The sequence below is a fragment of the Larimichthys crocea genome, chromosome VI (genome assembly GCF_000972845.2).
Source record: "Larimichthys crocea isolate SSNF chromosome VI, L_crocea_2.0, whole genome shotgun sequence".
In the NCBI taxonomy this organism is placed as follows: domain Eukaryota; kingdom Metazoa; phylum Chordata; class Actinopteri; family Sciaenidae; genus Larimichthys; species Larimichthys crocea.
In genome coordinates, this window is record NC_040016.1 from 10869437 (window position 1) to 10885492 (window position 16056).

The following is a 16056-nucleotide window of genomic DNA, read 5'->3' on the forward strand; positions in this document are numbered from 1 at the left end:
ATTTCAGTTGAATACAAAATATTTGAACAATGGAGTGATTTTAATTTCAAAACATCAAATTGTGTTATGTAGGTGAATGCATAGAGACATTTCCAAAGGTTAAAGACTTGGTGTGAACAAATTGATAACCTGTGGAGGTTTGACTGTGGACAAAGTAATCTGCACTGAAACACTAAGAAGATGAACAAAGTTACAAGAAATCTCTTTTCAGTTTCAGCTTCAAATGTGGCTTTATACAATAGTTATTTGGCAAGCTTGTATGAGCTTTTTGTCAAATAATCTACGACAGAATTCGGCTTTTTGGCAAAAGGTTGAACGCTCAAACGAACTGACAGGACCTGTTCACCCATGTAGTGAAAATATGTTTCCTGACCTCCACCTGCGATGAAAATTGGCCACCTGCGTAGGAAACTACCAAGGCCAACCATCGCTGGGAGGTAAAGTGAATGTGTGTGTGTGTGTCTGCTAATGAGAGATGGGTGAAGTTGAAAGAGAAGTGAATGTTTTTCATGGGAAAAGGTTTTCTACAAAGCTTTCTGTTATAGTGTGCTCCTTAGAGGATTAAGAGGTCTGTGCCAAAATCCACTCCACTTTATTGCTTCCATGAAATGATTTTAGAAGACTCTGTGCTGCTTCTTTTTTAACCTCAGGGTAAGTACCTTTTTTCAGCTGAGTCTGGGGGAGACAAGGCAGCACAATAACTTTTCGTTATTTACTTTGACAAAGCTGTAATAATATGCAAGGCCATGAGGTGAGTTACAGTAAGGAAAAGATTTGACTCAGCAAACTACCCACCCTGCGGCTCTGCTGACAAACCTACAGGCATATTTTAAAACATGAAATCACAAGATATTTTTTTTACAGGAGTCATCTTTTATTTATCACAGAATAATGAGTGGATTATTGTACATTCTTACAAAGATGCATGCTTCAGTCATCAATAATAACTTATGATAACCGCTGATTTACTACATACTCTGAAGGAACTGTCTTCAGAAGAGGAATCTAATAGCCATAAAGTCTGAGTGTTTGAAAAATAATGGGACAATGAGGTCAATTGTGTGAAAATATTTGTCAATATAACCACCTTAGTGTGTTTTCTTTGCTAGAAGTACAAACAGATCTCACAAAGGAACTGTTCTTAAAGTTATCCATTAACTGAGCAGTTCAATGACTCCATTTAATTTCAGCAAAAGGTCATCGGTTAGCTATGAGTCATGTTTCTCATCTCAGCTCTTAAAATGAGTTAACCTCATAATGCAAACGGCACGTTCATTTCCTGTGAAGTCACTTTGTGGCATCAGGATTCTTTCAGCTCTTTTTAACCTTCACGTTTTACTGTGAATGTAATTTTCTTTTCACATAATGTTAAGTGTTTCATAACAGAACTCAGCACACCTTTACATTTACCTGTCACCACATGTTAATCTTGTAAAGTTGTGGGTGCCTTCATAATGAAAGCCTTTAAATCATATCCAAAGTGTGTGTGTGTAAACTTTACACAACTTAACATCACAACTAAGTCATTCCTAAAATCCTAATTAAGATGTTTAGTGTGAATCTGGCTTAATTTCTGATGCCGGACCAAAAAAAAGCTTCTCATTGAAACAAACAAAAAAAAAAAGTTGGCAAAACTCTATAGTGAGTGACGTGTGTAAGATAAAAGATATGAGACAGGGTGGAGTCTGCTGGATACTCAAATACAAGTCAGTGGTGCATTTCAACACAGCATGAATAACCTCTTTTGTATCTAGACTGTGATTGATCCGAATAACAAGTTTGACCTGTAGTCGTCCGATCCTTAACAACACAAACAGCTTGACTTGAACCACATTCATCCGGAGATCAGAGAGGTAAAGGTTCCTGGTAAGAGACATTATTTGAACACGTCATGGAAGAACAGATTTAAAAAATAGATTTTGTATCTAAAGAATAGAAATATTTCCTTTTTTTCTTGTCTTGCAAAGTGGGACTGTATTTGTGACTTTGTGATTTGAGAGAGATGTAAAGACAGCACTTTTAAAAGTAATATAATGCTTGTTGTGAGGAATAATTCAAGTATTTAGGCTTATTTTAAATGATTTGCATTTCAAACCCAGTCACTATGATACTTGTGGTAAAAGAAAATACAGATAAAATATGTTTTTAAGTGATGACAATATCTCTGAAAGTCAGTGTGTTCCACCTGCTTTTGCTGAAATCCACTATATAAAAAAAAGAAACAAAACAAGCTCATAAACATTTATTCAGGTTAGATTGAACAATATATTGCTCATATTTCTGTTTATAGTTCATATTTATTGGGTTTTTTAAACATGTGTGGAGCCTGTTTCTCATTTGGTCTTATCAATGAAATTCACTTGAATCGCTTGAAGAACAGACTACTTTGTTTTTTATTGAAGGGGGGTGCACACGGCATCCGTACGTATGTGATGTACCCTCAAATATATGCAAAACAGGCTTATGATAATAGATACGTGTTTAATAAAGCTAGTTTTATATTAAAATCATATGCTCTGTAAAAAAAAGGACAAATTTAATGAAATTATGTCTTTCATAAATTCAGGACCCCCCTACTCAAGAACTTAATTCAGTGTTCCGTTGTTGCTCAACGGTCAACGCTCCTGCTGCCGTAGCTCCAGTTAGCCTCGGCGGGCTAATTTCTTTCACCACCATGGATTAAAGCGGACTATGAGTGTTAATATTCACATGGCAGGGCCGTGGAAAACAAATATATGTCACGGTTACACTTACACGAGTGGACTAAGCCCGTGTCCTCGGCTTCATCGGAACAGGTCAGAAGAAACAACAACGGAGTTAGCTCAACTTTAGCTTTTTTTTTTTTTTTCTCAATGAAACTTTGAGCTAATGTGGCTAAGTTACGAGAAACTTTAGTCCGTGGACGGAAAAAGAAGAAATAATGCAGTTATAGTAGTAGTGGTAGTAGTTAAATGTTAAAAGTAGCTGATGCTTTACATTTCTCTAACCAACATTGCTGATGATTGCTGATGAAAGATGATTCATGTAACGCCAGTGAAAAGAGGATGTAAATAGCTAACTATAGTTACTACTATCAGTAATAAACAGTGTGTCATCTCATATGAACTCTTTACTCACTTAACCTCAGTCTGCCTGTGAATCTATGTTGCTTTTACCACACTTGAAACTCAAAGTGGATGTATAGATGGATGGATAGATGGATAGATAGATAGATAGATGGATAGATAGATAGATAGACTTTATTTATCCCAAACTGGAAAGTTACAGCAGCAGCATTACACACAGTGACAATAGACAACATAAGAATAAAAATATAAGGAACAAACTATACATAATACATATTTCAAATATTTTTTATTGTTGACTGTACATATATAATGTAAACCATATCACTATACTTATATTTATAGCAACCATATTGCCTCACAGATGTCTTTTGCTGTATATATTTTTTAGATTTGTACATCTTTATTCTATATATATATTTTATATACTTTTCTTTTTACATCTTTTACTACACTTGTGTCCATACTGTTTTAGACAAGAGAGAAACGCAATTTCGATGCTCTGTATGTCCTGTACACATAGCAGCATTGACAATAAAGTTGACTTTGACTTTTTGACTTTGATAATAAAATATCAAAATAGCTATAGAAAATAAAAAATATTGTACAAAAGTATATGCAGCAAATTGGCAGTGTTGATTTGGTGCAACGTAAGAAAGGAGAAATGTGCAGTGACTGTAAATTATGAATTTTTAGCTGTTATTATACAGTGTGATGGCATGTGGCAGCAAAGATTTCCTGTATCTGTCCCTGTGACAGCGGAGCTGTAGCAGCCTGTCTGTCCACTGTTTTGTATTTTAAGATTTGTGACGTTTAAGTTTTTAATCATCTTTATTTATTTTTCTTTACTAGACAAAGCAGAGAGAAGGTGAGCGCTGACCATGGAGGCCGTCTCCCACTCTCTCTCCACCACAGCTGGCCAGCTGCCCTGGTTGCGTCTGACTCTGTTCACATTGTGGACAGTGTTGTGTTCAGCAGACACAAAGCAGGCGAGATGGCCATTGTACTCCAAGAAGCCGGTTCTTCTCGCCTGGAACGCCCCGACACAAGAGTGCGCCCCGCGACGTGGCGTCACTTTATCTCTGGAGCAGTTTGACATTGTTGCGACCCCCAATGAGGGCTTTGTCCGGCAGAATCTCACCATTTTCTATAAGGAGCGCCTTGGCTTGTATCCCCATTATGAGCGTGGTGGCAATGCAGTTTATGGTGGCCTCCCACAGCTCGCCAGCCTCACTCAGCACTATGAAAAGATGCCCGAAGGTTTGCAGAAATATATACGCGAGCCGGATGCGAAAGGTTTGGCTGTTATTGACTGGGAGGAGTGGCGCCCGTTGTGGATCCGAAATTGGGACACGAAAGATATCTATCGGAGTAAATCCCGCGAAATGGTGGCCAAAAAGAACCCTAAGTGGACCCCAGAACATGTGGGGAAAGTTGCACAACAGGAATTTGAGCTGTCGGCTCGCAAATTCATGCTGGAGACTCTAAAACTTGCCAAGAGTTTGAGGCCAAATCAGCTGTGGGGCTTCTACCTGTTTCCAGATTGTTACAACCATGACTACAGGAGCGGCCTGAAGAACTACACAGGCCGCTGTCCCCGTGTGGAGATGGAGCGCAACGATCAACTAAACTGGTTGTGGATGGAGTGCACCGCGTTTTTTCCATCTATATACATCGTTCCTGCACTAAGCTCTACAAATTATGGCCGCCTTTTTGTCCGAAACAGAGTAAAGGAGGCGATGCGCCTAGCATCTGTTGGGGATGGATTAGCACGGCCTGTTTTTGTTTACACACGCCCTACTTACATCAATCAGATGACCCCCCTAACTGAGGTTAGTTGGCTTAAGAAACAATTCAAGTACAAGTAGGGGAGGTTTATAGACTCATGGTGTCACCTAGGAGTTGCTGAAGGATAGAAATCTCTCTGTAGTGTTTATATGTCTAGAATAGTAGTAAATTAAACAACATTTAGTATTGTTTCAGCTTTGACTGTGTTTCTGTCACAGTTATAGGAAGATTAGATAAAACGCATTGTATTTATTTGCTTGTGTTGATTTTATCCCTTTTAATTTTTGTGTGACAATGTTTCCCTCATTGAATGAAGTTACCGAACTGTTTGTTTAAATGTTTTGCAGACAGATCTGGTCTCCACCATTGGTGAGAGTGTTGCACTTGGAGCTGCAGGTGTAATCTTCTGGGGGGACGCCTCTTATGCAAGCAGCAATGTAAGTGTCATACCCCTCTGTGTTCATTTCATGCTGAATAGCCTAGTGTTCGGTGGCCTGAGGTTAACATTCCTTTTTGTTTGCCCACAGACCAGCTGCTCCACCCTAAATAAGTATCTTCAGGGACCGCTGGGCCGGTACCTGCTCAATGTATCTACAGCGGCAGAACAGTGCAGTCAGCTGGTGTGTAAATCCCACGGACGCTGTCTGCGCAAAACACCGGACAGCGACGTATACCTGCATCTCAGCCCCGTAGTGCACAGCATCACCGGTCAGGGCGGCAAGCTGAAGGTTACAGGCGTGCCTGGCAAAGCAGAGCTGGCTTTTTTCCGCACGCATTTCCAGTGCCAGTGCTACAGTGGGTACAGGGGTGAGGCCTGTGCTCAGAAAGAAAAAGGGCAGAATAGAGCCTCCTCTGTCTTAGGAACCTGGCCCCTTTGCCTTTTACTCCCACTAGGACTCCTCTCTCTGCTACACTGAGGAAACTGAGAAGTCCAAACTATTCGTTGCTTCTGCCAGCCCTGAAAGGACAGTTTGACATGAAGGTGGTACGTTTTTGTGCACTCGTGATACTGGTGTGTTGACAGCATCAGACAGACAATCCTGTCACCAGAAATCTCCCGGTATGACAGGAGATTATTATCCCAGCACTCAGACACATCTGACAGCAATATTTATGTCTGACAAGCTGCACTGGCAGAGCTTCATTCTCAGGACCACCTCCTAGAATTAATATCCATCCATCAGTATTGCAATAGGTTATTAATTAAAATCTTACTGTCTCCTTAAAGGACTCTGACTACTAATACTATCAGGTTACTTTCAGTGGGACATTAGAACAGAACACCATGAGCCTTGAGCAAAAATAAGTGGAAGTAAAGGTACATTTGATGCCCAGCGACACACAGTATTGACCACCTGTCGGTGCATCACAACAAAATAACATTAGGTATCCGGTGTTTGCACATTGCTGCCCATTTCAGCATCATAGTTTATATCTGTCGATGGAAGCTGTTAACGCATAGCCTTGTGAATGAAATATAAATTGTACATTATTCCAAAAGGCGATGTAGAAACAACATGGCTGGACCTGCCTGTTTCATTTAAAAGTTGTGCCTTAACTTGGCGCTAAGGGCTCTTTTCTTTTTTAATGGTTGCCTTTGTTTACAAGTTTTGATTATCGAGGTGTTCATCTCAGCCCTCTGCTGGGCACAGTGCTTTGTACTGATATCAATACCATATGCCTTCCGGTTGTTGTTGTTTTTTAATTACCAAGTAAAGTGTTTTCAATGGACAGAGGGTGTCTCTCACTCCCTGTACAGATTGTAAAGCCCTCCGAGGCTAAATGTCTTTTGTGACTTTGGGCTATACAGATAAGATTTGATTTGATTTTCAATGTTGCGTGGAGTACAGGAACAGTACTTGTAGAGGGGCAGACGGGGGTGGTGTTTCCCATCTTTAGAAAGGGGGACTGGAGGGTGTGCTCCAATTATCGGAGTGTCACTGCTCTGCCTCCACTTGAAAGTTTTTTCTAGGGTTCTGTCGACCTCAGATTCAGGAGGAGCAGCCCGTGATGAGAGTCACCACCTCCAAATCAGAGGCAATGGTTCTCTGCTGGAAAATGGTGGACTGCTCCCTCTGGGTTGGGAGCGAGTTGCTACCCCAAGCAAAGGAGTTTAATTGTCTCGGGTCTTGTTTACGAGTAATGAGAAATTGGAGCGTGAGATGGACCAGTGGATCGGTGTAGTGATGAGGAAGGAGCTGAGGCGGAAGGCAAAGCTCTTGATTTTCCAGTCCATCTAGGTTCCAACCCTCGCCCGTAGTCATGACCTTTGGCTAATGACTGATAGAAGGAGTTTGTTGATACAAGCTTCTGCTGGCTCAGTCTTAGAGATGGGGTTAGGAGCTTGGAAATATGGAGGGAGCTCGAAAGCATCCAACTAAGGTGGTTCGGGCTTATGATTAGGATGGGCGCCTTCATTTGAATGGAGAGAGAGAGAAGAAGAGAAAAGAGAAAAGTTACTATTTGTTTAAAAATTGTGTCTTCTAATTCACATATCACTGTGAAAGCAAGTTATGATCTTCTTTTTAAAAAAACAGGAAATTATCAGCGTCCATTTTGCCAAATCATTGTGAATTTTCTTGAAAACAGACACGAGGCGGATGGCTGATCACAATTAATTTTAATTTAGTTCCAGATATATATTGGTTTTGCTAACTGTCGGCTAATGAGTAACAAGAAATATTTTAACAAAATGCCAAAAAACGTTTTTTACAATTCTTTAATAACCAAATGTAAGGGATCCTTTTGAAAATGTTTTTTTTTTTTTAAATCTGTTTTGTTTATGTTTTTTTTAACTATCTGTTTGTTTGTTTGTCTGTTTTTAGCACATAGTTTGACTAGTTTGGCTTGCACAGCAGTTTGTGTCCGGGTTCCTGCCAGTGGCACTGTTAATATCAATTTACTGTAGCTACATCTTCATATTAGTTTATTACCAAATAAATATAATTCCTAGACTCGTGCTAGCTGAGCAGTTTCATATTTATGCAGTAGGTTCTGTATTTATTCTCCATGGCGTTGCTCAGAAAAAATATTTAGCTTCCTTGAAACTGGGTAACTGTGGCAAGTGGTACGTTGTGCTGTTTTATGTACGCCGCAAACTTTATAACACAATGCACTTTAACTGCTTTTTTTCGTTGAGGTGGATCGTGCTTTGTTTCATGTTGATACTTAATAAAAGGTGAAATGCTGGATACAGAAGTCTGTAAAGCATGTAGTGCATTACACTAAAGATAGTGTTCTTCCATGTAATGTACAATGTTGGAGATATGTTCCACTGTGAATCTTGTCTAAGAGAAAATGCTTGTGTGCTTTTATGATTGTTGTACCTCCCTTGGTTTTTATTTGTCACTATCTTTAAATAATGTATTGTGTTAGAGCATCTGAACATATTCAGATTAACACTTGAATTATAAAATGGGAAGACGTCACCCATGTATGGCAGCACATTTTACCCCAGTGTACGATTTTCACAAGTTAATATCAAGGATCACTATTTACGTTTCAAAGAAAGCTGTAAACCAGATGTTTTTGCAGTGTTGAGCCTTTTTACATCAAGTAGAAAAATGCTGCCAACCTTTTTTTAAAACATGTTTTAGTGTATTTTGCTCATCTTTTAGGCAGCCACTGCTTTGAACTTATTGCACAACCGCATGAATATCAACATGAGACTTGTTTAAGGTGATTAATTATATTTGTTATCAGTCACTGTAAAATCCATTTTTTAATATAACTTATCATCATTATATGTTGAGTACTGATGGTGATTCCTCACGCAAGGTTCCAGTCTCTGAAAATTGATTTTCATACCACATGGAAATAAGTAAAAATCAGTGGCTGCCTGGAGGGTAAAATAACTAAAATGTACAGAATCGTTTTGTATCGCTCCCCCTCTCCATTTTAGAAACAGCTTCAGTATTCATGAGGACATTACTTTAATTTGCAAGCTTTATTCTGCCTAAACCTATTGATGTAATAGTTTGAAACCAAATATGAAATCAAAGGGTTTTGTATTTGATAACATTTCTTTCTTTTTTTATCAATGAATTTAATTATTTAAAAAGTTTTAATGTAATTGGTTTTTAATTTTTCTGTTCTGGGGTCTGCAGTCCACCAGGATTCAATTACTTCTTGTGAAAAAATATTAAAAGAATTGAAAAATACTGTCTCTGTATCAAATATACTGACTTACACGGGTCTGTGCAAAACAAGAAAATACAGATAATACTTGCATTAGACCATATCTAATATAAATAGAAATATATTCAAGAAAGAAAGAAAGTCAAAAAAAGAAAATGACATGTTGGAAGTTATATGTGAGCCGGTGTTGTACATAGCCGTTTTTATTTGTTTATTTGAAGGATCCCATTAGCTGATTCCAGGGTAATCAGTTTTTTTCTTTCCTGGGGTCCAGACCAACATACAATACATTTTATAATAAACATTAATTGCATTAATTACAGATAAATGATTATTAACATACAAATTAAAGCATGTCGACACTGCACATACACGAAGATATGCTCTCAATAGGTTACTAATTAAAAAAAGAGAAGATATCTATACAGATGGTGTTTAAAAAGGATCATGCCAGCTACTATTCAGTCATTCAAATGCCTCTGCATATTCTTTTTAAAGGATGATTTATTAGTGATTGGGTGGATGTCAGGTATTCAAAATAGTTTCAGATAGATAGATAGATAGATAGATAGACAGATAGATAGATGACTATTAATCCCCAAAGGGAAATTAGGTCGTCATAGCAGTTCGGTATATTTGAATACAATAAACAACAGCATATATTAATACTACAGTATATAATAACAATAGTATATCAGAATCAGAAATACTTTAATAATCCCAGGGGGAAATTATTTATTATATTATTTAAATGATTTATAATAGTAATAATAACAGTATATAATAATACTAAAAGTGGTCAAGCAAAGTTTGGCTTGATAATTTTATGGTATGAATTTTGCAAAACTCAGAAGCACATTGGGAATATAGAAATCAACAAATTCTCCTTAATATTATATTTATAGTGTCATCATATTTCAATTTTTTTTTACAAAAATCAAGCATCCACACCCAGATTAAAATGCACTGGATAAAATATACATTATTTTAAAATAAACTCTTTATTTTATATTTTGACATCTGTGACCGGAAATTACGTGTCGCTGCCTGGCGTTGTTTTGTGCAGCTCGTAATGTGCTCCGACGACCAGGAACAGGCTGTTTCAGACCCTCATCAGATCTGCTTTGCATGTCTCGACTTTATTTACCGATAATCAGTGTGAGCTTTTCTGTGCACAGTGCGTTGTGTGTGTTAGTTTCTTGTCAGTAAATAAAATGTCTTAACTCCTCCTCTCAGTTTGGAGAAGCTAACCTCCACATCCACCACGAGCAGCAGCAGCAGCAACATCCACCCGGAGCCTCTCGGCAACATTTTCTATCACTGGCAACCAGCAATGCAGACGACATGACGATAAAGCAGACAGCCTCGTCTCTTTGCAAGTGAACTAAACATCGTATCTGCTCCCGTGTTGGTATGTTGCTTCATCCTTCATGCATCTGCATCCTGCAGCGCAACACACCGAGCTAATGTTAGCTTTCTGACGTGTCGTCTTCTGATATTTGCAGCATTACTACAGACCTGTTGTCCTTCAGCCCTGCAGGTTAAGTTAACTACTTTTATTTCTTGTGTTTTTTTCCCCCCTGCACATCCACCTCCAGTCCTGGTTAACATGATAGTAACTGTTTATGTGCTGTTTGAAGCACTGTGAGCAGGATTAATAACTATTTATCCGTGTTTAAGATGATGTATGGCAATGTGTAGGGTTATTATATTTTTATTATTTGCTGCAGACCAAACTGTCCACACCAGACGTCATTTAACCTGAAGACAGACAGACAGGTTAAAGGTCAACAGATCAGAAAAGAGATCACCACCACCCCTCAGAGGCCACAGAATAAAAATCAAGCTTTCTAACTGCTGAATGAATCCAAAAAATCTGTTTACTGTCCTGGTTTTTCTTTTCTTCATTGTTCTGTCACGTTGAACAAAAAAAACAACAACAAGTAACTCTCTAGCTTTTGTTGTAAACAAACAAAACATTCTTTGGGCATAGGAAAGTTGCTTAAACTGCCACAGCGTGTCAGGACGTGCAGGACGTTTCTGAGCTGTTTCTCCCTCTGCGTCAAGAGAAGAGCTCGAAAGAAAGCGTTCACTCATGATGTGGTGGACGAAGGCTGGGAGATGAAGTTTGACATGCTATTTAATGCTGCTCAGCAGCAAACACACAGTGTGTTTTTTAATTCTTTTATTCTTTAATTTGATCCCCAAATAAAGAATAAAAATAACAAATATGTGTACTTGCTGCTGGGGAACTTATAAAGTAATATTTGCCTAAAAGATTAACACTGTTTAAGTTTTATTCCCTCTTTAGTTTAGGCCATTATTTCTACAAAATTTAACTCATCAAGTCAATTGGTGACACCGGGAGATGTAATGACAGAAACTAAAGTTGCAGGTTGGACCACAGTGACTGATTGATGAATGGGAATGTCAGTTTTTCTGTACACACTGTTAAACTGAAGTACTGCGTGATTACGATGGGCTCTCAGGCAATGCAACGTCTACCACTTTCCCCCAGATCGTTCAACTTGACCAAATGAATTTCTTGCGTAATCGTCTTGTTGTTTTGGGCCTGGTGTTGGTGGCCACGGTGTTGCTGTACCTGCTGCTGCCATCCATCCGCCAGGGCAGCATGGAGCCGTCTCTAGAAGCTCAAAAACTGATGGCCACCCCTCCTCCTCCGTTTCCAACCATCAACGTGTCCATCCGCACCGGACAGCTGCCCGGGGACCCTCCACTGTTCTTCAGAGAAGCTCTGCCTGTTGATGGAGCTGGACGACAGATATTGCCGAGGTGAGTTTTGGAGGATAATGTGCTCTGTCCTCGTTACTTTTAATTACAAATCTTATTGAGTGCTTATTTCGAGGTGGATCAAGAGCTTTTATTCTGAAAAGTTCTGAAGATGTTGTTGTATGAAAGAAAAATGTGTGGGCCACAACACCACACATACACTACAAACAGTAACAAAGCAAATTCTGTCTTATTTTGTGGGAATGCATTGAGAAGACGTCACTGACATCAAGAAATAATCGAGTACGTTTGACTAAGTTGTGATCCGTCTATAACAGAAGCAGCCAATGAAAGACACATTATTCACAATATGGAAAAGGCCAAGAGCAGTTTATAACTTAATCAATGGGCCTTTTCATGTCCTCTTTTTGTTATTCATTCTCTTCATCTCCCACACATGCCTTATGCCTCATGTCTTATGAGGTGGTCTTTGTTTTAAGTGATTAAAGACACCAGACGGATTAAGTGTCACCACTATTTTAATTATTTTATACCTTAATGCAGCTGAGCTCGTTATTGAATCTTTTTTAATGTGAACAAGTTACAAGAAAACAAAATGATTCCTCGTTGCAGGCTGCAAGTGGTCCTTCTGCACGGCCAGGCGTTCACATCCAAAACCTGGGAAGAGCTTGGCACGATGGCCCTTCTGGCGACTAATGGATATCAGGCCTTAGCGATGGACCTGCCAGGTAGGCACATAATCAACACCAATGTTGATGATGATATCACGTAAAGTTGCATTATGCTCAATCGCTTTGATCATAATATGTATGATCTGGCTTCAGGTGTTTACACTGCAGTGATTCACAGCACATTTTGTTTACTTGCATCACAATCAAGCAGCATAATTAGTACATCGTTTGGTGACCGCAGATAACTCCCGGCATGGCTCCACCCCACGTCAATCTTAAAACAGCTCTAAGCAGCCTGTGTCTTTTCTTTCATAAATAATTCTTCTTTTTCTTGGAGGGTATGGAAAATCGCCAGACTCCGAGGCTCTGAAGACCGACCAGAATCGTGTCGATCTCCTTTCAAGGTTCATGGAGTCCTTGGGTGTCAGGACAGCTGTCCTACTGAGCCCTTCCATGAGTGGACATTACTCCATCCCATTCCTCATGAAAAACAACGCAGAGCTGCATGGCTTCATACCCATAGCGCCAGTTGGTACCCGGAGTTACACTCCACAGCAGTACCAAAATATTCAGGTGAGGGAGGTAGAGAATGTTTGATGTGACTGTGGTGATTTTTAAAATATATTTAAATAGAAACAGCAGACATGATGGAGTTGTGTGGTGAATACAGTGAGGCATGACCCCATTCGCCCACTAGGGGGCCCTTGGACATCAATAAACTGTGGGCCTTTATTGGACCTGCTGGTCTTCCTTATCTCTGTGGGCCTTGCAAATGTACAATGTCTCTTTAAATACACACAGGTATTTTTAAATACAGCTGGCCTTTCATCGGTGCATGTTTTATGGCTGGTAATTATTACTTACACAATAGTAGAAAATGAGTTATTTTAGGGCTGCAACTAATGTTTATTTTCAGTATCGATTCATCTCATTCATTTTCTTGATTAATCGTTAGAATATCTCTTACAAGGTGATGTCCAAATCCAAAGACATTCAGTTTTACTATCACGTAAGACTGCTAGAAGGAATCTGGTATGTTGGTAAGCTGGTGCATCATTTATACAGGTGTCGGTTAATTTTCTGGCAATTGACAGTTTGTTTGCTGTTTATAACTGAATGAATGCGAATGATTACTGCAGACTAGCTGGTCTGTTGTGGCCTTATTTGTAACTTATGATGGACATTTTGTCATTTTTTTGTATGTCTTTATTTTATAAGTGAACATTTAATACACTAACTGAAATCGGAAGACAAATCAAGCTGTAGTTCTCTACTAGTTCAGTCTCTGCTGTCAGTATTAATAGGGCTTTATACAATAGGGATGCAGCAATTAACGTATACACAATAAACGTCACAGTTTTGTAACCATAAAGGCTCAGCTACATTACATCGAGTGTTTCTGTCACTTACACTCAACCAAGTAGTGGCATGTAATCCCTTCAAGGGATGTTCTCATTCCTCTCAGTTCTTCTTATTTTAAAATTGCAAAAACAAACAAGTTATATTTGGGAAACCATGATTTTTTTTCCTGAGCCTATAAATTGCACCATCAAAAATGGGGTATATCCCTAAATGAGTGTGAGAGAGAGCTACTGGATTTAGCCAGTTAGAGTAGATCTAACTGCTGTATGCTCATATTTTTTATGCTGTATAGTCTCATAGCCCTCTCTCCTATGTGCTTTTGTTTTTCAGACTCCCACTCTGATTGTGTACGGAGCGCTGGACACAAACCTGGGTGCCCAGTCCCACAAGAATCTCATACAACTTCCTCATCACTTTGTGCTAAAGTTAGAAGGCGCTCGCCACGCCTGCTACATGGACAAACCCAGAGAATTTCACCAAGGATTACTCGACTTCCTCAGCAAACTGAAGTGAGAAAGGAAAAATAAAGGGACACTAGTCTTCTATTGAGTGGTTCAGTACGGTGACAAAATGTACTAACATCAGCATTTATCTCATTATCATCTGCTGAAGCAAAGAACATTGATATTCGATCCTACTGGAAAACGGCATGTGAAAACTTGTAATGTCAGTTAAAACACTATTTCAGATGTTTCCATCCTAAAGCAAATATTTTTTTGAAATCTCCCATAGTGTCACCCAAAAATATGAGACTAGTTCACGTCAGCTTGTTTAAAAAAAAATGTCTTTAGACTTGTATAGTGGTGTGTTTTTGTTTCATGTCTCCTTTGCATGTAAAAACACGGAATGCTTCGCTGTTACCACTTTTGTAGGTGACATGTAGGTTACTGTAAATACACGAATGTAGCAGCCGCCTGTGTTTTAAATAGCTTCTGTTTGCTTCACGACAGATTTGTATATGAAGATCTAATAACCGGTCCTGCTTGTAAGAAAAAACACACGCTGTCCTCAACAAAAGCAAACAGTTGATAAACACTGTAAAAAAAAAAAAATTGTAAAAAAGATGGACATTATAAAATGCTGAAATAAAACAGCTTACATTTATTTATTTAATGATTTAAAAAAAAAAGGTTATATGTAATATATTTGCAATAAGTTTGGACAATCATGCAAAAACAAACTAAAATAAGATATGCATAGCTTAAAATAAAAACAATTGTGTGTTTTGTATGTTTGGGTTGATAAAATGTAATCTTGTGGGAGCTGAAAGTTGTTTTGATATATTTATATATAACGCCCTGTCAGGAGGCGGGTTTTGCCAACTTCTGTTCTTGGAAAGTTTCTGATGCCACTTTTTACACCCACCATTTGCATTTCTTCAAATATTTGCTATAATCTGCTTGAAGAAATAAGTTTACGTCATTGCTGTGTGTCACATCCTTTTCTTGAGTGTTTACATTTTCAGATACTTCATACTTTGTCACCACTACATTTCAGATGCAAATATTTCTTTTATAATATACCTTTTACTGCATTCTGATTAGATTTCACATACAAAACTATCTGGTTATAAAATATTATGCATTTTTGTAGATCAAGGTACCCAAAAGTGTATAAAGTAGTTAAAATTGGCTCAACCTACCAACATTAAAATGCTGCTTACATGCATAGGTAGTGCATAAATTATTAAATGTTTCTATGTGTACACGTCAGGGTGCTTAGGCCCATAATCAACACTGATCATGGTAACAGTATACTCAGTCATTCTGATCATGGTTTGATCATTTTCACTTGTCTCTCACTGTTGGTATACATAACATTATGCAAGCAGCATAATTAGTACATAGTTTGGTGATCACACACAACTCCCAGCAGGGCTGCACCTCACATCAATCTAAAAATAGTTCTAATCAGCCCATGTCTTTTCTTCCATAAAGTCTTGGAGGGTATGGAAAATCACGTGGACCTAATGTAGTTGAGCTATACTCAATTTGGGTGGTAATCTATATACAGTCATGGCCAAAAATATTGGCACTCATGCATTTCTGTCACATAATGTACTCTTTCTCCCAGTATTCTCATGTTTATTTCTTTTGTTTGAAAGATCAAAACTCAACTACGGAGGTGTAAAAAGAAACTTGATGATGGTTACAGGAAGCAATTTATTTTAGTTATTACTTTTCCAAAGGGCGTGCTACCAAATATTAAGTTGAGGGTGCCAATAATTTTGTCCTGCCCATGTTTGGAGTTATGTGGAAAATGTCTTAGATTTGGCTTTTTTG

The 16056-nt window shown here is 38.5% G+C and overlaps 2 protein-coding genes across 5 annotated transcripts; both read left to right on the top strand.

Annotated features, from left to right (window-relative positions):
- The first annotated feature begins 1662 nt into the window (after positions 1-1662).
- hyal2b (hyaluronidase 2b) lies at positions 1663-8448 on the top strand. 2 transcript variants are annotated; one of them, XM_010738689.3, is made up of 4 exons: positions 1663-1866; positions 3918-4897; positions 5201-5290; positions 5381-8448. In XM_010738689.3, the coding sequence occupies exons 2-4, from the start codon at positions 3947-3949 to the stop codon at positions 5768-5770; spliced, it is 1431 nt and encodes a 476-aa protein (XP_010736991.3). In that variant the 5' UTR covers positions 1663-1866; positions 3918-3946; the 3' UTR covers positions 5771-8448. The 2 variants fall into 2 exon arrangements, with proteins under 2 accessions (XP_010736991.3, XP_010736990.3); XM_010738688.3 differs by lacking the exon at positions 1663-1866 and adding an exon at positions 2425-2795.
- A 1589-nt stretch (positions 8449-10037) lies between these two features.
- On the top strand, positions 10038-15196 carry abhd14a (abhydrolase domain containing 14A). Of its 3 annotated transcripts, none has more exons than XM_019262454.2 (6): positions 10038-10401; positions 10496-10530; positions 11509-11783; positions 12354-12469; positions 12750-12985; positions 14105-15196. In XM_019262454.2, exons 3-6 carry the CDS (start codon positions 11527-11529, stop codon positions 14285-14287), a joined length of 792 nt encoding a protein of 263 aa, XP_019117999.2. In that variant the 5' UTR covers positions 10038-10401; positions 10496-10530; positions 11509-11526; the 3' UTR covers positions 14288-15196. The 3 variants fall into 3 exon arrangements, with proteins under 3 accessions (XP_019117999.2, XP_019118000.2, XP_027135555.1); XM_019262455.2 differs by lacking the exon at positions 10496-10530 and having other exon boundaries at positions 10038-10148; positions 10227-10401; XM_027279754.1 differs by lacking the exon at positions 10496-10530 and having other exon boundaries at positions 11617-11783.
- Positions 15197-16056: the final 860 nt, after the last annotated feature.

Coding starts and splice junctions, on each gene's coding strand:
- hyal2b (XM_010738689.3), top strand. CDS start 3,947: ATGGAGGCCGTCTCCCACTCTCTCTCCACCACAGCTGGCCAGCTGCCC. Junction 4,898..5,200: donor AGATGACCCCCCTAACTGAG/GTTAGTTGGCTT, acceptor AATGTTTTGCAG/ACAGATCTGGTCTCCACCAT. Junction 5,291..5,380: donor CCTCTTATGCAAGCAGCAAT/GTAAGTGTCATA, acceptor GTTTGCCCACAG/ACCAGCTGCTCCACCCTAAA.
- abhd14a (XM_019262454.2), top strand. CDS start 11,527: ATGAATTTCTTGCGTAATCGTCTTGTTGTTTTGGGCCTGGTGTTGGTG. Junction 11,784..12,353: donor GGACGACAGATATTGCCGAG/GTGAGTTTTGGA, acceptor TCCTCGTTGCAG/GCTGCAAGTGGTCCTTCTGC. Junction 12,470..12,749: donor CTTAGCGATGGACCTGCCAG/GTAGGCACATAA, acceptor TTTTTCTTGGAG/GGTATGGAAAATCGCCAGAC.